The 27,245-nt window shown below is 41.3% G+C and overlaps 1 protein-coding gene across 2 annotated transcripts in view; it reads right to left on the reverse strand.

Moving 5' to 3' along the window:
* The window catches only part of lca5 (lebercilin LCA5), a 69,167-nt gene that overhangs the window by 35,074 nt on the left and 6,848 nt on the right, over positions 1-27,245 (reverse strand). For both annotated transcript variants that reach the window (XM_059982362.1, XM_059982363.1), the window contains exon 2: positions 19,266-19,637. In XM_059982362.1, the coding sequence (XP_059838345.1) occupies positions 19,266-19,632 (367 nt within the window). In that variant the 5' untranslated portion in view covers positions 19,633-19,637. The remainder of the gene's footprint in view (positions 1-19,265; positions 19,638-27,245) is intronic.

A 27,245-nucleotide genomic window follows, 5' to 3' on the forward strand; every position in this document is an offset into this window, starting at 1 on the left:
TTTGGGAGCAAAGATGTTAACAATGACTGCTTGTAGTTTGAAACAACGAAAATTTAAACCTTTTCCAACTCTAGTTCAGTTAGTTGGATATTCAGGATAATAGAATATAACTTTCAATGAACATGACCTAAGGTTTTGGCACAAGAGTGTGTCTTTCCCACTTAGTAAAAGCTTGGACCATCAGGTTTTCAACTCCCCTTCCTTTCCCTACTGCTCCAAAATTCAAATTGTGACTCAATTCGTGCAGACTTCCACCTCCTCCCTCCATGTAACTCAAATAAACAAACTGACTGCTTTTAAGACATTATAGAACAGCCTGACAGAATGAGAAACATGTGCTTTCAAACAGATGACAATAATGAATTGTTAAAGCATGGGCTGAATGACTACCACCTCTAAAGCAAATTGGCTGAGAACCCACAACTCCAAAGTTGCAACTTCTTACTTGCAAATAGGGAAATAAATACAAACCGGATAGTTTCATTGCTATTCTTAGTACGTATACAGTGGAATACCTGACCAAAAAGGAAATACTTTGGGGCACATATACAAGTGAACCGATCTGATTCAAAATACACCATGGTAAATGTGCTGAATTATTGCTGAGAGGGAGAATGCACTTCTTAATGAACATAGGCCACTTGATAGATTGTTGTCTAGTCCCTAGATAACTCATCTGTGGAATTATCTTACTATATTTTAATACTGCCCATCCCCTAATTGTTCTTGAGAAGGTAGTTTTGAGCTTTGCACCTGATAAATTCCAACATTTTCAAAGAGGTGGCTATAAGGATGGCAGATGGTCTGCTTTAAGATTTTTCAAAATTTCAGATCTGGGGGTTCCCAACCATTTTTTTTGTAATTTATTTTTTAATTGAAGTTCAAACAAACAAACATTTCCATAAGATGCATTTTAGATGCTATACATGTATATCATAGTCATATTTGCCACAAATCTCCACTTAATATTTATCTGAGGTATACACTTATAGAAAAGGGAGGAAAGAAAGAACAAGTAAAAGGAGAAAACTAAGTACAAGTAGGGAGTGATTTTTTTTTACAAAATATTCATTGATTTGTGAGAATAAAATCAGGCCCTTGAGGAATTATGTAATTAAACCATTTTTCCCAGTATGAATCAAATTGTTCCAACTTATTATTAGGTTCAATGTGAAGACAATATAACACAAATAGCAAGACTCTTGACAGTGTGGTAGATCTGAGAGATCTTGGGGTCCATGTCGATAGGACACTTAAATCTGCTGTGCAGGTTGACAGCTAAGAAGTTGTATGGTGTGTTGGCATTCATGAACCGTGAGATTGAGTTCAAGAGCTGTGAGATAATGTTACAGCTATACAAGACCTTAGTCAGACCCCACTTGGAGTACTAGGTTCATTTCTAGTCACCTCACTATAGAAAGGATATGGATACTCTAGAGAAACTGCAGAGGAGATTTACGTGTATGTTGCCTGGATTGGAGGGAGTGCCTTTTGAGAATAGGTTCAGTGTACTTGGCCTTCTCTCCTTGGAGTGACAGAGGATGAAAGGTGACCTGACAGAGGTGTACAAGATGATGAGGGGCATTGATCATGAGGGTAGCCAGAGGCTGTTTCCCAGGGCTGAAATGGCTAATACGAGGGGGCATAGTTTTAAGGTGCTTAAAAATAGGTATTGAGAGGATGTCAGGAATAAGTTTTTCCTCAGAGAGTGGTGAGTGCATGAAATGCACTGCCAGTGGTGGAGGCAGATACAATAGGGTCTTTTAAGAGACTCTTGGATAGGTACACGGAGCTTAGAAAAATTAGAGGGCTATGTGGTAGGGTAACTTTAGGCAGTTTTTTTTAAGAGTAGGTTACATGGTTGGCTCAACATTGTGGGCCGAAGAGCCTGTAACGTGCTATAAATTTCTGTGTTCTATGAAGTGCCCCATGTTCTCTATCACCTTGTCATTGTTATATTAGAGGATCCTGACTATAAAATCTTGTTCTGTTATAATTAGGTGCATGGTTCATTCACTTGTAAGTTTCAACAAATAAATTAGTGATAGCTTGGGAGTTTGGTCTGTAGCATCAGTTGTGCACCGCAGCTCAATGACTACAGGCAACTGCGAACACCATCTGATAGACTAACTACATTTCAAGAGGAAGCTTGCTGAAGGCATTATGAGAAAAGGTTGAGCAGACTGCTGGAGCGAGGTCGCAGCTTGCAGATCATAAAAGAAAATGAAGATAACTTTCTGTAGTGAATGAAATATGAGAAGTGCTTCAAAGATCCAAAATAAAAAAACACTTTTCTTTTAAACATTAAAAGTGGCTAAGTGTAGTGATTGATGCTGCTCCCTACCTGTATCTTGCCACTGACATTGAGTGAAAAACATCTGGTTTGCCTCTGGAAAGGTGGATTACACAATGAAATTCAGGAACCTGCTCTTAAACCACTGGGAGGATAAACCTTGCAATAACCTTTCCTGAGGCAGGCCGCATGAAGACACTCTATAGCTATGAGACCGTAAGACAAAGGAGCAGAATTAGGCCATTTGGACCATCGAGTCTGCTCCACCATTTCATCATGGCTGACTCATTCTTTCTCTCAGCCCCCACCTCCTGCCTTCTCTGCGCTGACCCCCCCCCCCCACCGCCATATACGCTCATGCCCAGACCAATCAAAATTCTATCAACCTCTGGCTTAAATATAAAGACTTGACCTCCACGAATGCCCATGGCAAAGAATTCTACACTCTGGCTAAAGAAATTCCTCCTCATCTCCATTCTAAAAGGACACCCCTCTGGTTTTAAACTCTCCCACCATCGGAAACATCTTCTCCACATCAACTATCAAAGCCTTTCACCATTCAATAGGTTTCAATGAGGTCACTCCTCATTCTTCTGAATGAGCTGAATACAAATCCAGAACTATCAAATACTCTTCATGTGACAAGCCATGCAAAACTGGAATCACTTTTGAGAACTTCCTTTGTACCCTCCCCAGTTTCAGCATATTCTTTCCAAGACAAAGGGCCCAAAATTGCTCACAATACTCCAAGTGAGGCCTCACCAGTGCTTTATAAAGTCCCAACATTACATCCTTGCTTTTATATTCTAGTCCTCTTGAAATGAATGCTAACATTGCATTTGCCTTCCTCACCACAGACGCAACCTGCAAATTAACCGTTAGGGAATCCTGCTCAAAGACCCCCAAGTCCCTTTTGTACCTCAGTTTTTTTTTGTATTTTCTCTCCATTTAGTAAATAGGCAGCCCTTTCATTTATTCTACCAAAATGAATGACCATGTACTTCTCGATGAGTGCCCCTCCACCCAGCTTCATATCATCAGAAAACTTTGCAACAAAGCCATCAATTCCATCATCCAAATCATTGACATACAACATAAAAAGAATTAGTCCCAATAGACCGCTGTGAAACACCACTAGTCATTGGCAACAAACCAGAAAAGGCTTCCTTTATTCCCATTCTTTACCTCCTGTCAGTAGGCCACTGCTTTTATCCATGTTAGAATCTTCCATGGGCTTGTACATTGTTAAGCAGCCTCATGTGTGGCATCTTGTCAAAGACCTTCTGAAAATCTACAAAAAATACAACATTGACTGATTCTTCTTTGTCTATCCTGCTTGTTATTTCTTCAACAGCCAAGATTTTCCTTTGAGGAAATACTGACTACAGCCGTTTTTATCATGTGTCTCCAAGTACCCCAAATTCACATCCTTAACAATTGCCTGCAACATCTTCCCAATCACTGAGGTCAGACTAACTGGCCTATAGTTTCCTTACTTCTGCCTCTCTCCCTTCTTGAAGAGGAGTGTGACATTTGCAATTTTCCAGTCTAATGGAACCATTCCAGAATCTAGTGATTCTTGAAAGATCATTACTAATGCCTCCATGATCTCTCCAGCCACCTAATTCAGAACAAATTGGTCCACATGACTCATCTACCTTCAAACCTTTCAGTTTCTCCAAGAACCTTCTTTCTAGTAATAATAACTTCACACACCTCATGACCCCCGACACCTGAAACCAATCATACTGCTAGTGTCTTAGACAGTGACTACTGATACAAAATACTTACTCAATTTATTCACCATTTCTTGCCCCCCATAACCACCTCTCCATCATCGTTTTCCAGCAGTCCAATATCCAGTCTCATCTCTTTTACACTATGTATCCAAAGAAACTTCTGATATCCTCTCTAATATTATTCCATCTTTTTCTTCTTAATGACATTTTTAGTTACCTTTTGTTGGTGTTTGATAGCTTCCCAATCCTCTAATTTTTGCTCTATTATTTGCTGCTTCTATGTTGGCTTTGTTTTCTCTTGTTAGCTACAGTTGTGTCATCTTTCTCTTACAATACTCTTTTGTCTTTGGGATGTATATATTCTGAGCCTTCCGAATTGCTTCCAGAAACTCCAGCCATTGCTGCTCTGCTGTCATCCCTGCCAGTGTTCTTTTCCAGTAAATACCGCAAACTCCTCTCTCATGCCTCTGTAATCACCTTGCTTCACTATAATATTGATATCTCTATCAAATTTGTTTCCCTTGCAGATGGTAGTCACAAATTAAAATTTGCCTCTTTGGTCAAGGTGGTGGCAAAGACAAACTGGCCAATTTGTTGTAGAACTAAATCATGGCCATGTTCATCAAGAACAGAGTCATGTTTGATGATTTTTACTATGTGATCCTCCCACTGCAAACTTTCATTGAATTATCTTGTTTTCAAATCACCCAGTTCATCTGCCTCTGTATGGCTGGAGGGTGGGGGAGGGCAGAGTTTTATCCTACTTGCCCTCATCAGTAGCATGTGTCATAAGGTTTTGACATACACAGTGATGACTGTTACGTACAAGTTCTGTTTTGTAAGTGAGCCAGTTTGGTTGTGAGATGTCATTATTCCATTAGGGCAGCTATTTATCTATTAGAGTAACTGTTACAAGTATTGGACTCTCGACAACAAATCTTACCCCTAGAATATGCTGTTGTTCTTCCAATGTGCTCTCTTGGAGTACAATGCACCCACTGCCTTGGCTTTTGAACAAGTTGCACTCAAGGCAACAATGTCAAAGTTAAAACTTCCAAGCTCCTAGGCTTTGACAGTATGTCACTGTTGGGGCTTTTCATGAAGACTTGAGTTATAGGTCCCAAATTTCATGCTGCAGCAGTTAGTGCATAACAACTTTTCGCAAAGGTCTATACACCAATCACTACACAAAGCAAAGGCATTGCTCCCTGTACTAACATTTAAAACCACCAGAGACAGGCTCCATTGCACATTATTAATATGCACATTTAAATGTACATGTGTTTGAGCAGCTGTTAGAACATACTTCCATGCAGGTAAGGTCAAGTGCAACATTCTTCCTCAATCTCTCTCACTCCTTCCTTCTTTATCAGCAACCTGTCTACTTCAGTATCCTACTCAACCTCTAATTGCCTCTCATCTTGTCTCTCATTTATCATGGGTAGAAAGGATGGAGGAAAAGTTATTGCATACATCATGCAGTTGCATTCACTAACCTTGCCCCAAATTGGCTCTCCCCATCAAGCAGTATGGAAGCCTGTAGTCCGTAAAAAGAAAACAATATTCTAATTTAGTTTGGATGTGTAACCCTCAATATATGCAACTTTATAATTATTTGTAAGTTTCACTTAACTATACATCGCCTCCAGGAAGACAAATCTGATTAGTCATAATGCCATTATAAAGACAGGAATAAAGTACTGAAGTGAAGGTTGAAATGTCAAGTTACATGAATTAAGGATTTTCTTCATGGTAAGGCTGAGACGGTATGCTAATTGGCAGCCGCTCCCTAGCATAAATCCTGGATAATTTTCAGTCCCTGGGCAATAAGCTGTGTGAACTGAGAGCCAGAAGTTCCTACCAGTGGGTAACAAAGGAACGTAACGCCTTGTGCTTCGTGGAGACCTGGCTGATAGTTGAGATACTGGATCATACCATTGAGCCCTCCGGGTTCTCCTGCTCCAAGCAGACAGGTCAAAAAAATCTCTCTGGGAAGAGATGAGGTGGGGTATGCTTTATGGTCAATAATGCCTGGTGTGACCCCAAAAACATACGTGTCCTCAAATCCTTTTGGTCCCCAGATCTGGAGTTCCTGGTGCTGCTGTGTAGACCTTTCTGGCTGCTTAGGGAGTTCACGGCTGTTGTTATCATAGCTGTGTATATTCTGCTGCAGGTAGATACTGACCTGGCTCTCAAGGAATTTTACTGGACCATCAGCTCCCTGGAGACTTCACATCCAGAGGCTGCCTTCATCGTCGCCAGTGACTTTAATAAAGCGTCCTGACTAAAGTCTCTCCAAAGTTTTGTCAACACATTCAGCAGAGCACTCGAGGAGAAAGCTACTCTCCTTTCTACAACAAAGTGCTCCTTCACATTCACTTTGGAAAATCAGGTCACTCCTCCATCTTTCTGTTGCCAAAGTACAGGCAAAAGCTGAAACAAAAGCAGCCATAGTTAAAACCATCCACTGTTGGTCCAACCAATTGGCCTCCATGCAACAGAACTGCTTTGATGACATCAACTGGAATGTCTTCTGTGATAAGGATGTCTCCGAGCTCACGGAAGGGGTCACAAGTTTCATGTGGAAGTGCATCAAGGATGCTGTCCCCCAGAAATCAGTCAGGGTCTATCCAAACCAGGAACACTGGATCAACCTACTGTACAACACACAGTTTATGCTGCCGGTAATCAGCAGGCACTCAAGAAATGCAGCTGCGATCAGTGCAAAGTCATCAAGGCAGCGAAGCAACGATACAGGGAAAAATTCAGACTCAATTCTCCACCAACACACGCAGCTCATGGCAAAGTCTGCACACCATTGCAGACTTCAAAGCTAAATGCAGTGGACTTTGAAGAAAATAAATCGCTGCCTCTTTCCCAGCTGAGCCAAATTTTTTTTTCTTTTTTTTTTTAAAAACACTCAATTCGATGTCATCAATACTGAGCTACTGAAGCAACTGGCAGCTTGTTCATCTCTAGAACTGAAGTACTCAGGTATTTCCAACCAGTGGACAGTTGCAAGGCTGTGGGACCGGACAGCATTCCAGGGTGGATATCAAGGATGTGTGCAGCAGAACCGGTAGGTGCATTTACAGACATTTTTAATCTCTCTCCCCCATCACATGTCTGAACATGTCTGAATGACTGGCATTCTGTCACACTCACCTCAATAATAAGCAAATGCTTTGAGAGACTGATCAAGGACTACATCTGCAGCATGCTACCACCCACACTGGACCCCCCCCCATCAACACAATTGATTGACAGATGATGCAATATCCACAGCTCTACAAACTGTCCTTACACATCTGGAGAAGAGGGATGCTTATTTGAGAGTGCTGATCTTGGACTGCAGTTCAGCATTCAACACCATAATTCCCTCTAAACTTGACAAGAAGCTTAGAGACATCGGCCTTGTAGCTGGATCCTGGACTTCCTGTCAAGATTGCCAGCAGGTGGCAAGAGTGGGCTCCCTCACCTCTGACCCTCAACACAGGTGCCCGTCAGGGTTATGTACTAAGCATTCTCCTTTACTCTGTGTACCCATGACTGTGTCACCACTCACAGCTCCAATCTGCTAATTAAATTTGCTGATGACACTAATCTCAAATAATAATGAGTGAGCCTACAGAGAAGAAGTCATCACCCTGACGCAGTGGTGTCAAGAGAACAACCTCTCCCTCAATGTCGCAAAAAACAAAGCAGATGGTTGAGTATTACAGGAGGAATGGAGACAGGCTAGCCCCTATTGACATCAATGGCCCTGGGGTTGAGAGAATGAACAGCTTTAAGTTCCTTGGCATCCACATCACCAAGGATCTCACATGGTCTGTACATACCAGCTGTGTGATGAAAAGGGCATAACTGAGCCTCTTTCTCCCTTAGACAGTTGAAGTACGGTATGGGTCTCCAAATCCCAAGACCTTTGTACAGGGCACAATTGAGAACATCCTGACTGGCTGCATCACTGCCTGGTATGGGAACTGTTCTCCCCTCAGTTGCAGGATACTGCAAAAAGTCATGCGGACAGCCCAGCACATCTGTAGATGTGAACTTACCACTATTCAAGACATTACCAAAGACAGGTGTGTAAAAAGGGCCCAAATCACCCCAGCCACAAACTGTTCCAGCTGCTGACATCTAGGAAATGGTCCTGGCTTTTATGCTGTGGTACCAACAGGCTCTGGGAGAGCTTCTCCCACCAGGCCATCAGACTGCTTAATTCATGTCGACACAACTTCATTTCTGTTATATTGACTGTTCTATTGTACATAACATTATAAATTACCATAAATTGCAGATTACATTATGTCTCCATCAAAATGTGCAAAGATTTTTACCCCTCATGTATATGAGCGATGTAAGAAATAAAGCCAATAAGATGAATGGATATGGATAATGTAAACAATTAAGTGTTTTAGTTATTGATACAGTTCCAAGAACATTATTTCTTGCAGGTGTCTCTCCTTTTTCTTCTACAAGTATGCACAATTGCTGGAATTTTGAGTAATCTCTGGATATTTAGGAAGAGAACATACCTCTCCTGTGTCTCATTCTAGCCTGCTGGGACTCATAAAACATCAGAAATAGAAATAGGAGCAGGATTTTCAGTACCTCTGTAAGCTCATGACTGGTCACAGGCCTCAACATTATTTTCCTCTTGTATCCAGGAGAGAGTATTCCAAAGATTACTGCCTCAAGAAGGCAAATTCAAAGAACACTCATCATCCAGGCAATGCAATCTTCTTTTGCTACCATCATGCAGGAGGTACAGAAGCAGTTCCCATCAACCATTCAGCCCTTGAGCCAGTTTGCATAATCCTAATCACATCAACTTGTGTGGCGTGTGAACAAGTGGTTAAGGCGTTGGACTAGTGATCTGAAGGTCATGAATTTGAGCCCCAGCCAAGGCAGATAAGGCTCAGGACAGACTAACATTAACACTGGCTACTTTGCATTACAATGGATTCCCCCCCCCCCCCATGTAATTGTGTTTTCCATGTTAAAAAATGACTATAATTTGTGTTTAATTCATATTTTTCTTATGAATGGTGCCTATCTGATGCAATGTGCCCAAGATATTGCTACAAGCTTTTCATTGCACCTGTTTATAACACGTGTACAAAAAAAAGTGGGTGACACCTGAACCAAAGAGGGACCAATATCCCCGCAGTAGGTTTGCCAGAACTGCTGGGAAGGGTTTAAACTCAGCTGGCAGGGGGATGGGAACTGAAATGACAGGGCTGAGGATGGAGCAGTTGGTTTACAAGTCATGTAGTGTGTATGAACAGGCAGATGATCGGACAAAACTGCAGTCAGTGAGATGAAGTGAAACATGGGGGAAATTTTTTTTTAAAGTAATGAATACAGGACTGAAGGTGTTATACAGAATAAAGCAAATGATCTTGTAGTGCAGTTAGAGATTGCCAGATATGACGGTGTGGACATCACTGAGCTGTGGCTGAAAGAAGATCATAGTTGGGAGCTTAACATCCAAGGATACACCTGGTACCAAAAGGACAAGCAGGTAGACAGAGGTGGTGGGGTGGCTCTGTTGCTGAAGAACAAAATCAAATGCTTAAAATCCTTAGAACATAAGAAATAGGAGCAGTAGGAGGCATTCCGGCACATCAAGCCTGCCCTGCCACTCAATAAGATCATGGCTGATCCGTCCGTAAACTCAGCTCCATCTATCTACCTTTTCTCCATAACCCTTAATTCCCTTACTATGTAAAAATCTGTTTCTTATAAATAACTGTTTCTTTAATATATTTAGTGAGGAAGCCTCAACTGCTTCCCTGGGCAGAGAATTCCACAGATTCACCACTCTCTGGGGAAAAACTGTTTCTCATCTCCATCCTAAATCTTCTCCCCTGAATCTTGAGGTAATGTCCCCTAGTTCTAGTCTCACCTATCAATGGAAACAACTTTCCTACTTCTATCTTGTCTATCCCTTTCAAAATTTTGTATGTTTATGTAAGATCCCCTCTCATTCTTCTGAATTCCAGAGAGTACAGTCCCAGGTGATTCAATCTCTCCACATAGGTTAACCCCCTCATCCCTGGAATCAACCTGGTGAATCTCCCCTGCACTGCCTCCAAAGCCAGTATATCTTCCTCAAGTATAGAGCCCAGAACCGAACACAGTACTCCAAGTGTGGCCTCACCAGTACCCTGTATAGTTCCAGCATGACCTCCCTGCTCTTGAATTGAATCCCTCTAGCACTGAAGGCTAGCATTCAGTTTGCCTTCTTAATAACCTGTTGTACCTGCAAGCCAACTTTTTGTGATTCATGAATAAGCACTCACAAGTCCCTCTGCACAACAGCATGGTGCAATCTTTCACCATTTAAATAATAATCTGCTCTTCTATTATTCCTTCTGAAGTGGATGATCTCGCATTTATCAATATTGTATTCCATCTTCCAGAGCTTGGCCCACTCACTTAACCTATCTATATCCCTCTGCAGACTCTCCATATCCTCTGAACAATTTGCTTTTCCAGTCAAGTTTAGTGTCATCAGCAAATTTCACTATGCTACACTCAGTCCCCTCTTCCAAATCATCAACGTAAATGGTAAACAGCTGTGGGCCCAGCACAAACCCCTGCTGAACCCCACTCACCGCCAACCAGAGGAACACCCACTTATAGCAACTCTCTGCCTTCTATTGATTAACCAATCCACTATCCATGCTAAAACACTTCCTCCGACTCCATGCATCTGTATCTTATTTATAAGTCTCTTGTGCGACTCCTTATCAAACGCCTTCTGGAAAAGTGACATAGGATCAATGCAGGTACACTTAAGAGACTACAAGGACAAAATGACCCTGATGGAAGTTATATACAGGCTCCCAGACAGTAGCCAGGATATGGGATATTAATTACAATGGGAGACAAAAAAGGCATGTAAAAATGACAATGTTACGATAGTCATGGAGGATCTCAATACACAAGTAGATTAGGCAAATCAAATTAGTGCTGGATCCTAAGAGGAGGAACTTGCAGAATGCCCTGAAGATTGCTTTTTAGAGCAGCACAAGGATGAATGCACTGAAAAAAGCAATTTTGGTTTGGGTATTAAAGCAAAGGAACCCTTGGGAGGCAGTGACCATAATATGATAGAATTCACCCTGCAGTTTGAGAGGGAGAAGATAAAGTCAGATATATCAGAATTGCAGCGCAGGAATGAATTACACAAGTATGAGAGAGGAGCTAGCCAAAGTTAATTGGTAAGGGACACGATCAGGGATCTCCGTAGAAAAGCTAGGGCTGGAGTTTCTACGGGCAGTTTGGAAGGCACAGGATAGATACATCCCAAAGGTGAAGAAGTATTCAAAAGGAAGGATGGGGCAATTGTGGGTTACAGTGGAAGTCAAGGACACCATAAGAATAAAGGAGAGGGCATATAACATTGCAAAAATTAGTGGAAAGTGAGAGGAATGGGAAATTGTTAAAAACCAACAGAAACTGAAAAAAACCATAAGGAAAGATGAAGCTAGCCAAAAATATCAAAGAGGATACCAAAACATTCTTCAGATATGTAAGGAGTAAAAGAGGTGGGAGCGGATATTGGACCACTGGAAAATGACACTGAAGAGGTAGCAATGCAGCCAAATAATGCCATTAGTGTGAGAGTGTCAGGGGGAAGAAGTGAGTGTTGTGATTACTAAGTGTTTGGGAAGCTGAAAAATCTGAAGGTAGATAAGTCACCTCGACCAGATGGACAACATCTCAGAGTTTTGAAAGAGGTAGATTGTGGAGCCATTAGTAATAACCTTTCAAGAATCACTAAATTCTGGAATGGTTCCAGAGGACAGAAAAATTGTAACTGTCACTCCACTCTTTAAGAAGGGAGCAAGGCAGAAGAAAGGAAATTTACATGTAACCCCCTGGGTCGCCTCAGGCTCGCTCAGCTCGTTCTTGTCTAGGGGGAGCAGCCTTCGGCCCCGCCAAACTGGGTAGTCAGCTGGTGTGGATGCTGTGTGATGTCCCCACCTCGCCCAAAAACAGACAGTACACCATATGCGATTAAATGAGTACAATTTATAAAGGTTACTATAACTAAGTGATTAATAACGATACAGTATATATGAAGAGAAAATTAAAGAAAAGGCGCCAAACTTATCAAAGTCCAAACCACTTCGTGCACAGCCGTTGGAGCTCAATTTCTGAAGTCTTCTGGCCACCATTCGATCCCCTCCGAACTCCTCGACTCGCAGCTTAGGACCCTCCGAACTCCTCGACTCTCCAAACAGCTCAGGACCCTCTGAGTGGTCAACCAAGCACATCTAGCTTCATCCCCCCCTCCTCGGAGAATCTCCCAGCCTCTGACCCCCCTTTGGGGTCCGATCCTCGCCCAGCTTACAGCATTGCGTCCTCTCTCTCGACCCCCTCGCGCCGATCTGCCCAAAAGCCCGTCAACAAAAGCTTACAGACTCAGAAGAAAGAACATTAATCCCCATTTGGTTTACAAAGGAATACCATTCTCGTTATCAGTAAATTAGCATTCCTGCTAGTTAACAAAAGGAAACCCTTTCCCAACAGTAACAAAGAAAAAAAAGAAACCCCCTTTACATACAGGACAGTTAGCCATATTTCTGTTGTTGGTAAGATCTTGGAGTCCATCATTAAGGGTGAAGTTTTGGGATACTTGGAAGTGGAAGTAGACGATAAAGTAGGCCAAAGTCAGCACGATTTCCTCAAAGGGAAATGTGACTTGACAAAGCTGCTAGAATTATTTAAAAAAAACAAGAAGCAAGATAGACAAAGGAGAGTCAGTGGATGCTGTTCACTTGGATTTTCAGAAGGCCTTTGACAAGGTGCTGCACATGAGACTACTTAACAAGATAAGAGACGATGGTATTACAGGAAAGATACTAGCATGGATAGAAAATAGGCTGATTGGCAGGAGACAAAGAGTTAGAATAAAGAGGGCCTATTCTGGTTGTCTGCCAGTGGCAAGTGGTGATCCACAGGGGTCAGTATAGGAAACACTTTTCTCATCATATGCCAATGATTTGGATGTCAGAATTGATAGCTTTGTGGCCAAGTTTGCAGATAGGTGGAGGGACAGGTGGTGTTGAAGAAGCAGGGACTCTGCATAAGAAAAGGAAGCAGGAGTAGGCCATCTGGCCCATCAAGCCATTCAATAAGATCACGGCTGATCTAACTATGGACTCATCTCCATCTACCTGCCTTTTACCACCCCCCCCCCCCAACTCCCCTTAATTTCCCTGCTATGCAAAAATCTATACAACCTTCCTTTAAATACAATCCTCATTTCCAGAAAAGTTGGGATATTTTCCAAAATGCAATAAAAACAAAAATTTATGATATGTTAATTCATGTGAACCTTTATTTGGCTGACAAAAGTACAAAAAAAAAGAATTTCAATAGTTTTACTGACCAACTTAATTGTATTTTGTAAATATACACAAATTTAGAATTTGATGGCTGCAACACACTCAACAAAAGTTGGGACAGAATTAAAATAAGACTGAAAAGTGCACAGAATATTCAAGTAACACCGGTTTGCAAGACTCCACATTAAGCAGGCTAATTGGTAGCAGGTGAGGTATCATGACTGGGTATAAAAGTAGCGTCCATCAAAGGCTCAGTCTTTGCAAGCAAGGATGGGTCGTGGCTCACCCCTTTGTGCCAAAATTCGAGAGAGAATTGTTAGTCAATTCAAAAGGAACATTTCCCAACTCAAGATTGCAGAGAATTTAGATCTTTCAACATCTACAGTACATAATATTGTGAAAAGATTCAGAGAATTCAGAGACATCTCGGTGCGTAAAGGGCAAGGTCTGAAACCACTGTTGAATGCGCATGATCTTCGAGACCTCAGGCGGCACTGCCTAAGAAACCGTCATGCTACTGTGACAATTATAGCCACCTGCGCTCAGGAGTACTTCAGAAAACCATTGTCACTTAACACAGTCCATCGCTGCATCCAGAAATGCAACTTGAAACTGTATTACGCAAGGAGGAAGCCATACATCAATTATTCAGAAATGCCGGCGAGTTCTCTGGGCCCGAGCTCATCTCAGATGGACCGAAAGACTCTGGAACCGTGTGCTGTGGTCAGATGAGTCCACATTTCAGCTAGTTTGCAGAAAAAACGGGCATCGAGTTCTCAGTGCCAAAGATGAAAGTGACCATCCTGATTGTTATCAGCGAAAGGTGCAAAAGCCAGCATCTGTGATGGTATGGGGGTGCATTAGTGCCCATGGAATGGGTGAGTTGCATGTATGTGAAGGTACCATTGACTCTGAGGTGTATATTAGGATTTCAGAGAGACATATGTTGCCATCAAGGTGACTTCTCCTCCTGGGATGTCCATGCTTATTTCAGCAGGACAATGCCAGACCACGTTCTGCGTGGGTTACAACAGCATGGCTTTGCAGACACAGAGTGCGTTGTGCTTGACTGGCCTGCTGACAGTCCAGATCCATCTCCTATTGAAAAGGTATGGCGCATCATGAAGAGGAGAATCAGACAACGGAGAGCACGGACTGTTGAGCAGCTGAAGTCTTATATCAAGCAAGAACGGACAAAACTTCCAATTGCAAACCTACTACAATTAGTATCCTCAGTTCCAAAACGATTATAAAGTGTTATTAAAAGGAAAGGTGATGTAACACAATGGTAAACATGCCTCTGTCCCAACTTTTGTTTAGTGTGTTGCAGCCACCAAATTCTAAATTTGTGTGTATTTACAAAATACAATTAACTCGGTCGGTAAAACGATTGAAAATCTTTTCTTTGTACTTTTGTCAGTTAAATAAAGGTTCACTTGAATTAACATATCACAGATTTTTGTTTTTATTGCATTTTGGAAAATATCCCAACTTTTCTGGAAATGGGGTTTGTACATTTACTGAGGTAGCTTCCACTGCTTCATTGAGCAGAGAATTCCACATGACTTCGGTTGGGAGAATAGACAAAGAAGTGGCAGATGAAATATAGTGTAGTGAAGTATATTGTCATGCACTTTGGGAGAAGAAATAAAGGCATAGACTATTTTATAAAATTCAAAAATCACAGGTGCAAAGTGACTTGGGAGTCCTCGTGCAAAATTCTCTAAAAGTCAATTTGCAGGATGAGTCAGTGGTAAGGAAGGCAAATGCAATGCTAGCATTCATTTCAAGAGATTTAGAATAAAAGAATAGGGATGTGATGCAGAGCACTGAGGCATTAGTCAGACCACACTTGAGGGTATCATGAGCAGTTTTGGGCCTCTTCTCTAAAAAAAAGATGTGCTGGCACTGGAGAGGGTCCACAGGATGTTTGGCAATGAAAGAGTTAATGTATGAAGAGCATTTGATAGTTCTGGGTCTGTACTTGCTGGAGTTTAGAAGAATGGGTGGGGAGGGGGTGTAAAAGAAATCTCATTGAAACCTATCGAATATTGAAAGGCCTGGACAGAGTGGAAATAGAGAAGATGTTTTCTATTCTGGGCGAGTCTAGGATCGGAAGGCAGTCTCAGAATAGAGGCATATCCATTTAGAATAGAGATGAGAAGGAATTTCTTCAGCCAGAGTGGTGAATCTGTGGCATTCGTTGCCACAGATGACTGGGGAGCCCAAGTCATTGAATATATTTAAAGCAGAAGTTGATAGATTCTTGGTTAGCCAGGATGCCAAAGTGGGTTAAGAGAGAGAGATAATAAATTAGCCAAGATAGAATGGTAGAGCAGACTCAATGGGCCGAGTGGTTTAATTCTGTTCCTATATCTTATTGTCTTAGGCACATGACAAGAAACTCAACCTTGACTTGCTTACTGCATCTTCATGTTGGCTTTCAGTAGCTTAGAGGAGATTTACCAGGATGGTGCCTGGTTTAGAGCATGGATTATGATCAGAGATTAAGGGAGCTAGGGCTTTACTCTTTGGAGAGAAGGAGGATGAGAGGAGACATGATTGAGGTGTACAAGATATTAAGAGGAATAGACAGAGTGGACAGCCAGCACATCTTCCCCAGGGTACTACTGCTCAGTACAAGAGAACATGGCTTTAAGGTAAGGGGAGGGAGGTTCAAGGGGGATATGAGGGGAAGGTTTTCCACTCAGAGTGGTTGGTGCGTGGAATGCACTGTCTGAGTCAGTGGTGGAGGCAGATACACTAGTGAAGTTTAAGAGACTACTAGACAGGTATATGGAGGAATTTAAGGTGGGGGGTTATATGGGAGGCAGGGTTTGAAGGTCGGCGCAACAGTGTGGGCCGAAGGGCCTGTAATGTGCTGTACTATTCAATATTCTATGTTATGTATAAGACACTTAGGATTCTACAAGCAACATTAATTTAAGAATTACACTATTGCTGTTTTTTTCTTCCAAAATGGACAAGCATTCATTTTTCACATGATTCCCCACAATGTTGCTGGCCACTCATTCAGATCGTCTATATTCCCATAAAACTTTCTGCATTCTCATCTTTATCTATATTCTTAGCATTATGCCATCGGCAAATTTGGAAATATTTTGCCCTCTACTTTTTGCATCATTAGGGAACTTGAATAGACAAGTCAAACACAGTTTCCCTTTTATAAATCCATGCTAATGTTCAATTGGTTCCTCAATGTATAAATATTCTCTCTCTCTCACTCTCCTGTGACTATTGTGTAGTACAAAACAATATTATAACATCTACAGTAATATGATAGTAAATAGAATGGAAAACCTGTTCATACTTCAATTCAGATAACTTAAAACATTGAGCAAATCACTGTAAATATTAGAAAATTCACATATTTGTGCAATAGCCCTCGTATAATATAAAGATCACAATACTTTCCCCTAATTATATTAAACACACGAGAATAGCAAAGAATTAAAAATCCAATTCCTGATTGTATTCTGAAATTATCCTTGGGCTTGAGCAGCACAGTAGCTTAATGTTTGTGAAATCACTTTACAGTACCAGCAATCATCGATTGGGGTTAGATTCCTGCAGCTGTTTGTAAGGAATTTGTATATTATTCCTGGTTTCCATGCAAAGGGCATATAGTTAGAGGTTAAGAGTAGTGGGCTTGCTATATTGGCACCGGAAGTGTAGCAATCCTTGTGGGCTTCCCCAGCTCAATCCTAGTAGATTTAATGCAGACAATGCATTTCACTGTATATTTGTCATGTGTACATTGAAACAGAGCTAATCTTTAATAAGTGCTGGATCTACCAATGATGCCCATAATCTGTGAGTCAATGAATTCAAGCAATGCCTTCTGCACTAATCCTGAAGTAATCCTGAAGGTTGCGTTAACAAAAATATGAATAGATTAGGCATATCGAGGCCATGCAACAAACACATTTTAAACTATTGTTGTTTGCTTCTCCATATTTACAGTAGCTTGGATAGAAGCAAATTCGTGACCAAGGCCAGAAACAATCAAAGAATTTCAAAGGCTGAAGTGAATGCAAGGATTAATAGTCATATGCAAAGTTGCCTCGCTTTGTACAGCTTCAACCACTTCATTTTAAATAGGAAAACTAACAATTAAGTATCACTAATTAAAAAGTCAAGTCTGTCATAGATAATCCCAGGACCAGCTGCAAAAGGAGGTGGTTTGGGCATAGGGATAGCAATCCCATCTTGTAAAAGCCTAAAGCTACAGAAACACCAACAGAAGCTCTGAAGACAACATTCCTGGGAAAGAAAGAATTTTTGAAAATGGGCTACTTCTGGCAACAACTTAAAAGACTAGCCCTGGACAGAGGACTCTAGTGGGCTGCTGTTGGTGGCCTTTGCCCCAGTAGGGGTGAAGGACTTAAGTAATTAAAAGGTTAAATTTAGTCCTAAAACATTAAAATACAAAGTTCACCTCGGCTTGGTTCATCTTTAGACTGAGCTGCTCTAGCTGACTATTCCAATGGATTGACCCCTAAAATCGGTTATTTGTCCATTAATTATGATTAGAGAAAGTGAGGGGAAGATACACAACCACAGATCAGCAGATTTATTACAAAAACACAGGGGAGCAAACGTGTGGCAGCATTGCTCTAGAATTGTCAGCCTGTCTTTTTTTGAGCTTTATGCATCTCTAGAATGGAACTTTAATTTCCTAATTCAGACAAGAACAGGAGATTTGGTTTAATGTCTTATCCAAAAGGCAGCAGACCCTCAATTCAGAACTGGTGTTCACCAGATTATATTGTCAAAATGTTAAGAACCAAGTGTTATGCCCGCAGCCCCCTCCTTTGTGAGAATCGGAAGAGTGCTAGTTGGGGGGGGGGGGGGTCAGTAGACCCAGGAAATGGGAGAGAGACGTGCCGGATGCCTCGTTCCCTGGTGATGCAAAATAACGCGACATTGAGCATTGTCTCCACGTTTGTGGATTGGGGACTATGCTACGTGCAAGCCCTCGGGCAAAGTGGGCTGGTTGAGAGAGAGATTGCATCATCCCAACCTGATTGACTTCTGAGATCCCATGAGGAAGTATAAAAGAGGGTCTGGGGGAACAATCCCTTGAGACGCACCAGAAACAACGCTAATGATCCCGTAGAAGCGGGAAGCCATTTGAAGGAAGCCACGTGCGTTCGGTTCCCCTTGCTTGGGAGCCGGTGGCGGGTACTACAGAACCGATGTTCTTGAACTAACCACGGAGAACCAACTTCCCGGATTCAACGGATTTGCTTCATAAAAGACCTGGGCAAGTTTCTTTTCTCACAAATCTCTCCCTCTCTCCAACAAGTGAAAACCCAGCGGTCCCCAAAGGCTGAAGCCTGCAGGAGCTGAGTGACTTTTATATTTCCATCGGACAATATATTATCCCCTAGACAAACGATCGAGCTGTTTCTTATTGATGGTTATTATTAGACCCACGCTTTTAGATTGAGTAGTGACGACGTATATTATCTGAATCTTTGTATTAACCTTATTTTTGTTCCCCTTTATAAATAAAGACTTTTAAAAATAGTACCATCAGACTTCAACGGACCTCTCTATCTTTGCTGGTAAGTGACCTAGTTACGGGGTACGTAACACAAGCAACATCAAACTATTAGTAGACTTGTTCAAGTGAAATTTAATTAATTTGGGGGAATTATTTTAAATAAATGGCCCTTTGATGCAAATACATATCTAAAAGTACAATAATTATCTACTAATTCAAAATGTCTATATTGGATTGCACAGTCCAAATTGCTTCAGGGTGAAACTTCTGCTAACATTCTTAGTTTTCTTCTCAAAAATTATTTCAAATATGCATTTACAGAAAATAAATAAGCTTACCTCGATCATGGATATAACTGCTAGCCTTTTGTTTTACTTGTTCCTTTCTCCTTGGACTTGGTGTTCTAGACCTGGAGTTTTCTGAGCAATAGGAATCAGACATATATGAAGAATTATCATAGTCATCTGAATAATAAGAGTCACTGTTCTTATCATAATCCATGTTTTCAGTCTTTTCATGATCTCTCATAGTACTCCCAGTAAGCTGAGTTGGTTTGCTTTTATTTTCTTTTTTGTCATTTGTCACCAACTTTCTTTGTGTGCTTGCTCCTGAGCATAGACTCCTTCCAGCTTCTGAATTTCCTGAGTTGTCTTCATCATTGTATCCATTCTGGGAATCCATGTTAATACTAGACAGAATTTTCATGGAATCTGTAGTTTAAATAATAAAAGCAAATTTTTTAGCAAGTTAAATTGAACACACCATACTTATCAAAATTAGGTACCATGGCCCTGGGAATGGTAACATGTTACCCCTTAATATTATTGACACATCCCCACTCCCACAGCAAGCATACCTAGTAAACTGAATTTTCACGAACTGATATTTGGAATACATTTCTCACTGCTTTGGGAAAGCAACATATATAATCAAGGATCCCCTCCCATCCTGGTCCTCCTCCCTTCTCCCCTCTCCCATCAGACAGAAGATACGAATACTCAAGTACACAAACCTGAAGACTCTAGTTCAGCTGCCATCCCATTGCTATTAGATTCCAGAAAGGAACTCCCATACATGAAAAAAAAACTTCAATCTCTCCATATCCTTCATTTTAGCCACCGCACTTTAGTTATCTACCTGCAGTGCATTTCTCTGCAACATTATATTCTGCATATTTTCTGTTCAATACCTCAATGTAATTACATATGGCATGATCTGACTGAAGGACATACAGAAAACTTAGCACTGTATCTCGGTATACTTGACAATAACAAATAAATATGATTTACAAGAAGCAATGAAACTATAGTCACTTTAGGCTCTGAAGTATTTTCATCTAGATGACAGCAAACATAAATCTGCTACAATTTTCATCTGTTTCGATGGCTGAGTCTGTCAGGTGGCATGCAGTTCAGCATTACTGCTGCCATCTAACAGCTTCAGGGAGTCAGGTTCAATCCTATCCTCAGGTGCTGTCTGAGCAGAGTTAGTATATTTTGCCTGTGTCTGCAGGTTTCTACCAGTTGTCTAGTTTCACCTCAATATTAACAAACTGGCTAATTAATGTAAATTATGTTAAATGACAGAATTTAAAGGAAATTGATGCCCATGAAAGAGAGATTGCATTGCAGGAATACAGGCAATAAGAAAAAGGGACATTGAGTTGAACGGGATTGCAGCCATGGATCTGATGAGCTGCGTACTTTGCTCTGTTTTAAGGTAATTACAGAAATAGTTTCTAGGGATTAGAGTAAAAGCTTCATTTTTAGAGATAATCGTTTTTAGAACATTCCAGAATATTTAAAAACAATCACATTCTTTTTAAGTGTGGTCTCTTTCACATCATAATGAATCCAACAACCAGTTTGCATCCAGCTCTCTCTTATAAAGAACAGTGTGATGATCAACAGAAATTATTTTGTATGAAGTTAACAAGGGCGGGGTGGGGGGGGGGGGGGGAGAGACACAAACTGATAGATTATACCCCTATCCTGTTTTGAAATTGTGGCTTTGAATCATTCCCTTCCATCTTGGCAAATTAGGTTTTGATTAAAGACCTCATACAAAATAAAACCCCTGAAACAGTCCAGCACTCTCACAACTACACAATATTACCAGTGTATATATTTCAGCTCAATTCACTGGAATTTATATTAAAACTGTACAGAAATCAACAATGCTACAGCTAGTATTAAAAATTGTAAAGAACATTAAAGCTTCTAAAAACCCAGAAAAGCAAATTATTTACACTTTAAGCAATTTACAACTGCCAATTGTAATAAAATATTTTTCTGTTATGCTGAAATGTTCTTATTTTCTGTGCTGTATCTCAAAATGGAAAGAAAGGCCCTTCCATCCCTACAAGACACACCACCCAGCAACCCACCAATTTAACCTGAGCCTAACCACAGGACAATTTACAATGACCAATTAACCTACTAACTGGTAGGTCTTTGGCAGGAAATCCATGGGCACAAGGAAAAGAATGTAGTCCTTAAAGAATTCTGGAAATGACACCCCAAGCTTTATAGTATCACACTAGCCACTATGCTACATATGTGACAATGGTCAAGATACCGAGCATAGGTGTTCTACGAAACAGTCTCCCAGTCTGCATCGGGTCTCGCCAATATATAAAAGGCCACACCAGGAGCACCGGACGCAGTATACCACACCAGCCGACTCACAGGTGAAGTGTCGCCTCACCTGGAAGGACTGTCTGGGGCCCTGAATCTCTCCCATTTCCCGCATATCTGCCCTCACCCCATCCACCCGCCACCCCACTCACGATAGGGTTCCCCTTGTCTTTACCTACCACCCCACCAGCCTCCAGGTCCAACGTATAATTCTCCGTAACTTCCGCCACCTTCAACGGGATCCCACTACCAAACACATTTTTCCCTCCCCCCCCTTCTGTTTTTCGCAGGGATCGCTCCCTACGCAACTCCCTTGTTCACTCGCCCCCCCCCTTCTGCTTTTCGCAGGGATCGCTCCCTACGCAACTCCCTTGTTCACTCGCCCCCCCCCCCCCCCAATCCCTTCCCACCGATCTCCCTCCTGGCACTTATCCTTGCAAGTGGAACAAGTGCTACACCTGCCCTTACACTTCCTCCCTCACCACCATTCAGGGCCCCACACAGTCCTTCCAGGTGAGGCGACACTTCACCTGTGAGTGATCTCCCACTGGCCACACATTTTAATTCCACATCCCATTCCCATTCTGATATGTCTATCCATGGCCTCCTCTATCGTCAAGATGAAGCCACACTCAGGTTGGAGGAACAACACCTTATATACCGGCTGGGTAGCCTCCAACCCGATGGCATGAACATTGACTTCTCTAACTTCCGTTAATGCCCCTCCTCCCCTTCTTACCCCATCCCTGACATATTTAGTTGTTTGCCTGTTCTCCATCTCCCTCTGGTGCTTTCCCCCCCCCCCCCACCTTTCTTTCTCCTGAGGCCTCCCATCCCATGATCCTTTCCCTTCTCCAATCACCTTTCTGGCTCTCAGCTTCATCCCACCCCCTCCGGTCTACTCCTATCATTTTGCATTTCCCCCTCCCCCCTCTACTTTCAAATCTCTAACTATCTTTCCTTTCGTTTAGTCCTGACGAAGGGTCTATAGATGCTGCCTGGCCTGCTGTGTTCTACCAGCATTTTGTGTGTGTTGTTGTTTGAAAAAAAAAATATATATATATATATTTGCTTTACCTTTTGGAAAGCCACCTCACACTTCTTTGTCCATTGCTACTTCTTCCTGATCTGTAGTAATCAGTTCATGGGGTGGAGCACAGTAACAAGGTTTGGTAAGAACTTGTTATAGTAATTGACAAATCCTAAAAAGGACCACTACTGTGACCTGTCCTTTGGCCTTGGGGCATCCATCATTGCTTGAAGTTTCTCAGCACAATTGTGTAATCCTTCTGCATCAACAGCATGACCATAGTAATTGATGCTTGGTTTAAAGAATTTGCAAGTCACATCATGCTCTGAGCCCATTATCTTCTAATCTTTTTAAAGCACGTTCTTGAAATTTGAAATGTTACCAGTAAGGATGACAAGGAACAATGATGTCATCCAGGTAATACTGAGTACCTGTGTGTGAAGTATCACTGCCATTGATAGGCACACTCTCATCCACACAGGTTTTACAAAGTCAGGACAACTGTAGTGAATTCATTCAGACTCGAAGATGAATCCCCAAATACTATCCAGTCCACCAATTCAAAGCAGTCCTGCAAGCACTCCTCTGCCTCCCTTGTCCATATCTTCTTAGTCCTCTCTATTGGTGTTGCTGTCTTTATTTCCTGCCTATTCTCAGGGAGTAGAGGCACAGCCAGATGATAAGAATTTCCACAGTGTAAGCTTTGGATGGCATGGTAAGCATTCTTGATGGTAGTATAACAGTGATCTAGTGTGTTGGCTTCTCTAGCTCCAGAAGTGAAATTTTGGTGATAATTATTGAGGGACTTTTTCAAGTTGACCTGGTTAAAATCCCCTGAAATGATGGGAAAGGCATCGGGGTGTGTTATTTCATGCCTGTTGATTATGTTGCTCAGTTCATCAGGCCAGTTCAGACACAGGCCTGAGGTGGAATATATATAACTACCAAGATGATGGCTGAACACTCCCACAGCAGATAAAATGGCCAACATTTGATTGCTAGATGTTCTAGGTTGGGTGAGTAGGACTGTGACAGAACCACAACATTTGTACACCATGAGGAGTTAACCATAAAGCATACTTCACCTCCTGTCTTTGAAAGACTCAGCAGTCCTACCTTGGCAGTAAAGCCAGCATGCTGTATTGCTACATCCAGAATAGTGGTGGATAGCCAAGACTCAAACAAAATGCACAACAGTCTCAGATGTCCCTCTGGTAGAACAACCTTACTCTGAGGACTTCAATTTTATTTTCCAGAGACTGTACATTTGTTAGCAGAATAAACAGTAGTGGAAGTTGTAAGCTCTTCCCCTTAAACTTTTAATCCAGTGCAGCATCTTTTCATCCACTGTCTTAAAGGGGAACTGCACCTGCAAACAGGCACCACGTCTGAGATTTGTCGACTGAGTAGTAATAGATCTTTCTGAATGCCTGAGACAATGTTGTTTACTGTATTGTCCATGGCTGTAGCTGTGGATTTAAGGCTACATCCACACTGAGCCAGTGAATTTTGAAAATGCCGGTGTCACAAAGAAACGATAGGCGTCCACACCAGGCATTTCTGAAAATACCTCCATCCATATTAAAATGGGTATTTGGGCAAATCTCCTCCTACTGGGCATGCACGCAGGACACAGCTATAGAAAACAAGCTAAGAAGAAACGGTATACTCTTTCTGTTTCCTCCTCTTAGTTCAAGGAAACAATGAAATGCTGCACTGCCATCACCATCTGTTCCGGCACATCATGACAGCATTTTTAAAAAGCTCCGGTTACCCTGTACACACTACACCGCTCAGCCGGCGTTTTCAGATTTACACACTCTGGAGAGCATTTTAGAAAAGCTCCGTTTTTGGGGGAGGAAAACACCATTTCAGTGTGGATGGAGGGGCAAAATGAAGAGAAAAGGCTTCGGTTACAGATTTATCCAGTCTAGTGGTAGCAGTCAAAAACATTAACATTTGAAGATTTTCATCTGAGCTGCTCTAACAAGTTACCTTCTTAATAGCACCACAATGACCAGAATCAGGGCATGCCCTCTTCTCACTGCTACCATCAGGAGCCTGAAAGCACACACCCAGTGATTCAGGAATAGCTTCTTCCCCTCTGCTATCAAATTTCTGAATGGACATTGAACACATGAACACTACCTCACTACTTTTTTCCTTCTCTTCTTGCACTACTTATTTAATTCAACTTTAAAATATGCATACTTCTTACTGCAATTTAGTTATTATGTATTGCAATATACTGCTGCTACATAACATTTTATGACATACATCGGTGATATTAAAAATGATTCAGATTCCTGGCAGCCTTACAGCACCTAGATCCTAGCTATCTGCCGGAGTACAGTTACAGATGCTATTCCAAAAACAAGTCTATTATAGTAACAAAGCCCTTTGTGAGTGTTTATGGTGAGAAACACTTTTGACACTTCTTCCATCTCCATCTGCAGGCAAGCTCTTTTTGCTGAAGTCTTATCCTCCAGAAGAGTTTGCAAAGATACCCTCCATTCTAGGCAGAAAATATTGATCTACTTTCAGTACTGGGTTGATGGTGAGCTTAAAATCACCACAGATACTGCTAGAGCCAATCTTCTTGGCTACTGGGACCACTGGCATTGCCCATGGGTACCACTCAACCTTGGAAAGAATTCCTTCAGCCACCATATGATCTAGCTCAATGACTACCTTTTCACATTTGGTATAAAGAACCTGATGGGTTTTGCAAAATTTGGGTTTGACATTTTCATTTACCACCATCTTACCTTTGGTATATTTGAGTTTTCCAATACCATTCTTGAACACCACTGTAGCATCAATCAGTGCCTTTCTTAATTCGCTTTCAGCTGACTATTGCATAGGGAAGTGACATGCAAATTGTGGGTGGATCTCCAATAGGTTGTGGTTGGCTCAGTCACTCTTGTCCCCACAATGCTGGCCCTCCTGTTTTTTGTTAAAACCACAAACAAGTCCAATGTGGCTTGTTGGATTTCACTGTTACGAATGTCATTCCACAGGAATTATCTTTTCTCCCGTATAGACTGGATATCTGCAGACTTCAATTCAGTATCTTTGAAATGCCATTCGAACTAATTTTGTGGAATAACTGAAACAACCAAGCCAATGTCCAATTCCCATTTAATGAATTTGCCATTCACTCTGGTGTAAGCCATATTGCTCATCTTTTGCTAGTTTTTACATTTTAAATCTCAAAGGCACCCCATCCTTTGTCACTCTCTTCATTATCTGAATTTTCATCAACAGCATGTAGATTATTGCTTTTTATGAAACTTCAACTTGACTAGCTTTTTTTCTTCCTTGTACAGACCATTTCTTTTTATCTGCCCAACGTGCTCTTTGTACGCGTCCTGCTTTGATGCATTTTCTACATATTTCACCTTTAAAATCTATATTGGTAAGCTTCTGCCGTAACAGTAACAAAATTTGTTTGGCCAGGCAGGCCTCCATCTAGAAGCTGCAATTTTGTTCATGCTCACTTTCATTCCTTACTGCAACTCAAATGCATTTTGGCTGCATTTTTTTTAAACCAGATACAAGCCCAAAGTGGCTTGTTGGTTGTTGTACTTCACTACTACAAATGTCATTCCCGCAGGAATTAACTTTTCTCCAGTATAAGCTGGATATATGCATTTGTTACAGTGACTGAAGGCAATATTTCACTGGAAGAAATTTCTATTCATCCAACACTAGATGTCAGATGAAAAGCAACTTATCAACTGTTTCATATTTCTTTTGTACCAATTAAGCAGGAATTTTCTTCAGAGGGATTAGGAATATCAATCAAGAATTCTGCCACCATGTGGCAGACCCTGTACAAGAAAACAGTCACATTTGTCATTGAGTTACCAAAAATGGTTTGCTCATCTCTTTTTTCCAAAAAACAAAAGAATCATAATAAATTAGGAGGATGTGTTTTACAGTGTTTTAATGCTTCCAACATGAGGCTTAAGATAGTAATAGACTGAAAGGAGATGCAATTTATGACATTTGAAAAGTAAGATGAAGGGATTAAGTAGATGACATACAGTTACTGAACAAAAAGATAAAATTCTAAGAATGTGGTGTTGCTATCCTCTCTTCAAGTGCAGGGTTTATGAACAGATCCAGAGAGTAGCAGATAATACTATCTAATGCCTTTGTTTACAAAGGTGACTGAATACTTGATCAGTAACAGAATCGAAGGCTCAAAGTTAGTAATAAAAAATGGGACACCCACAATTCTTTAAAATGACTTGCTGCTGAACCAAGAAATAAAGACTTAAGACAACAGACACTCAGGTTTGATAATTATCCTTTGATTTGGATCAGTATTAGCAAATTGAAATAACTTTTAGTTTTCTCAAGAGCTTGTTCGCCCATAGTCAGTCATCAGGAACAAAAAATAATCTGAAGGAATAGAATTCTGATTTCAATTTAATATGCTGCTCTGCATGGTGGCCAGAGCAACCCAGCAGGAGTAGGTAAATATATTAAAAATAAAACAATTGATGGCAACACTACATACACATTTTCATCCATGCTTATGCTGACAGTAATTACATAAACTGATTCTGGTTGCCTCATCCAGTTGCATGAAGAGGACTCAATGATCTAAAGAAAGTTCACAAAGATTTTTTTTTAAAAAAGCA

The sequence above is a fragment of the Hypanus sabinus genome, chromosome 10, assembly GCF_030144855.1.
Source record: "Hypanus sabinus isolate sHypSab1 chromosome 10, sHypSab1.hap1, whole genome shotgun sequence".
In the NCBI taxonomy this organism is placed as follows: domain Eukaryota; kingdom Metazoa; phylum Chordata; class Chondrichthyes; order Myliobatiformes; family Dasyatidae; genus Hypanus; species Hypanus sabinus.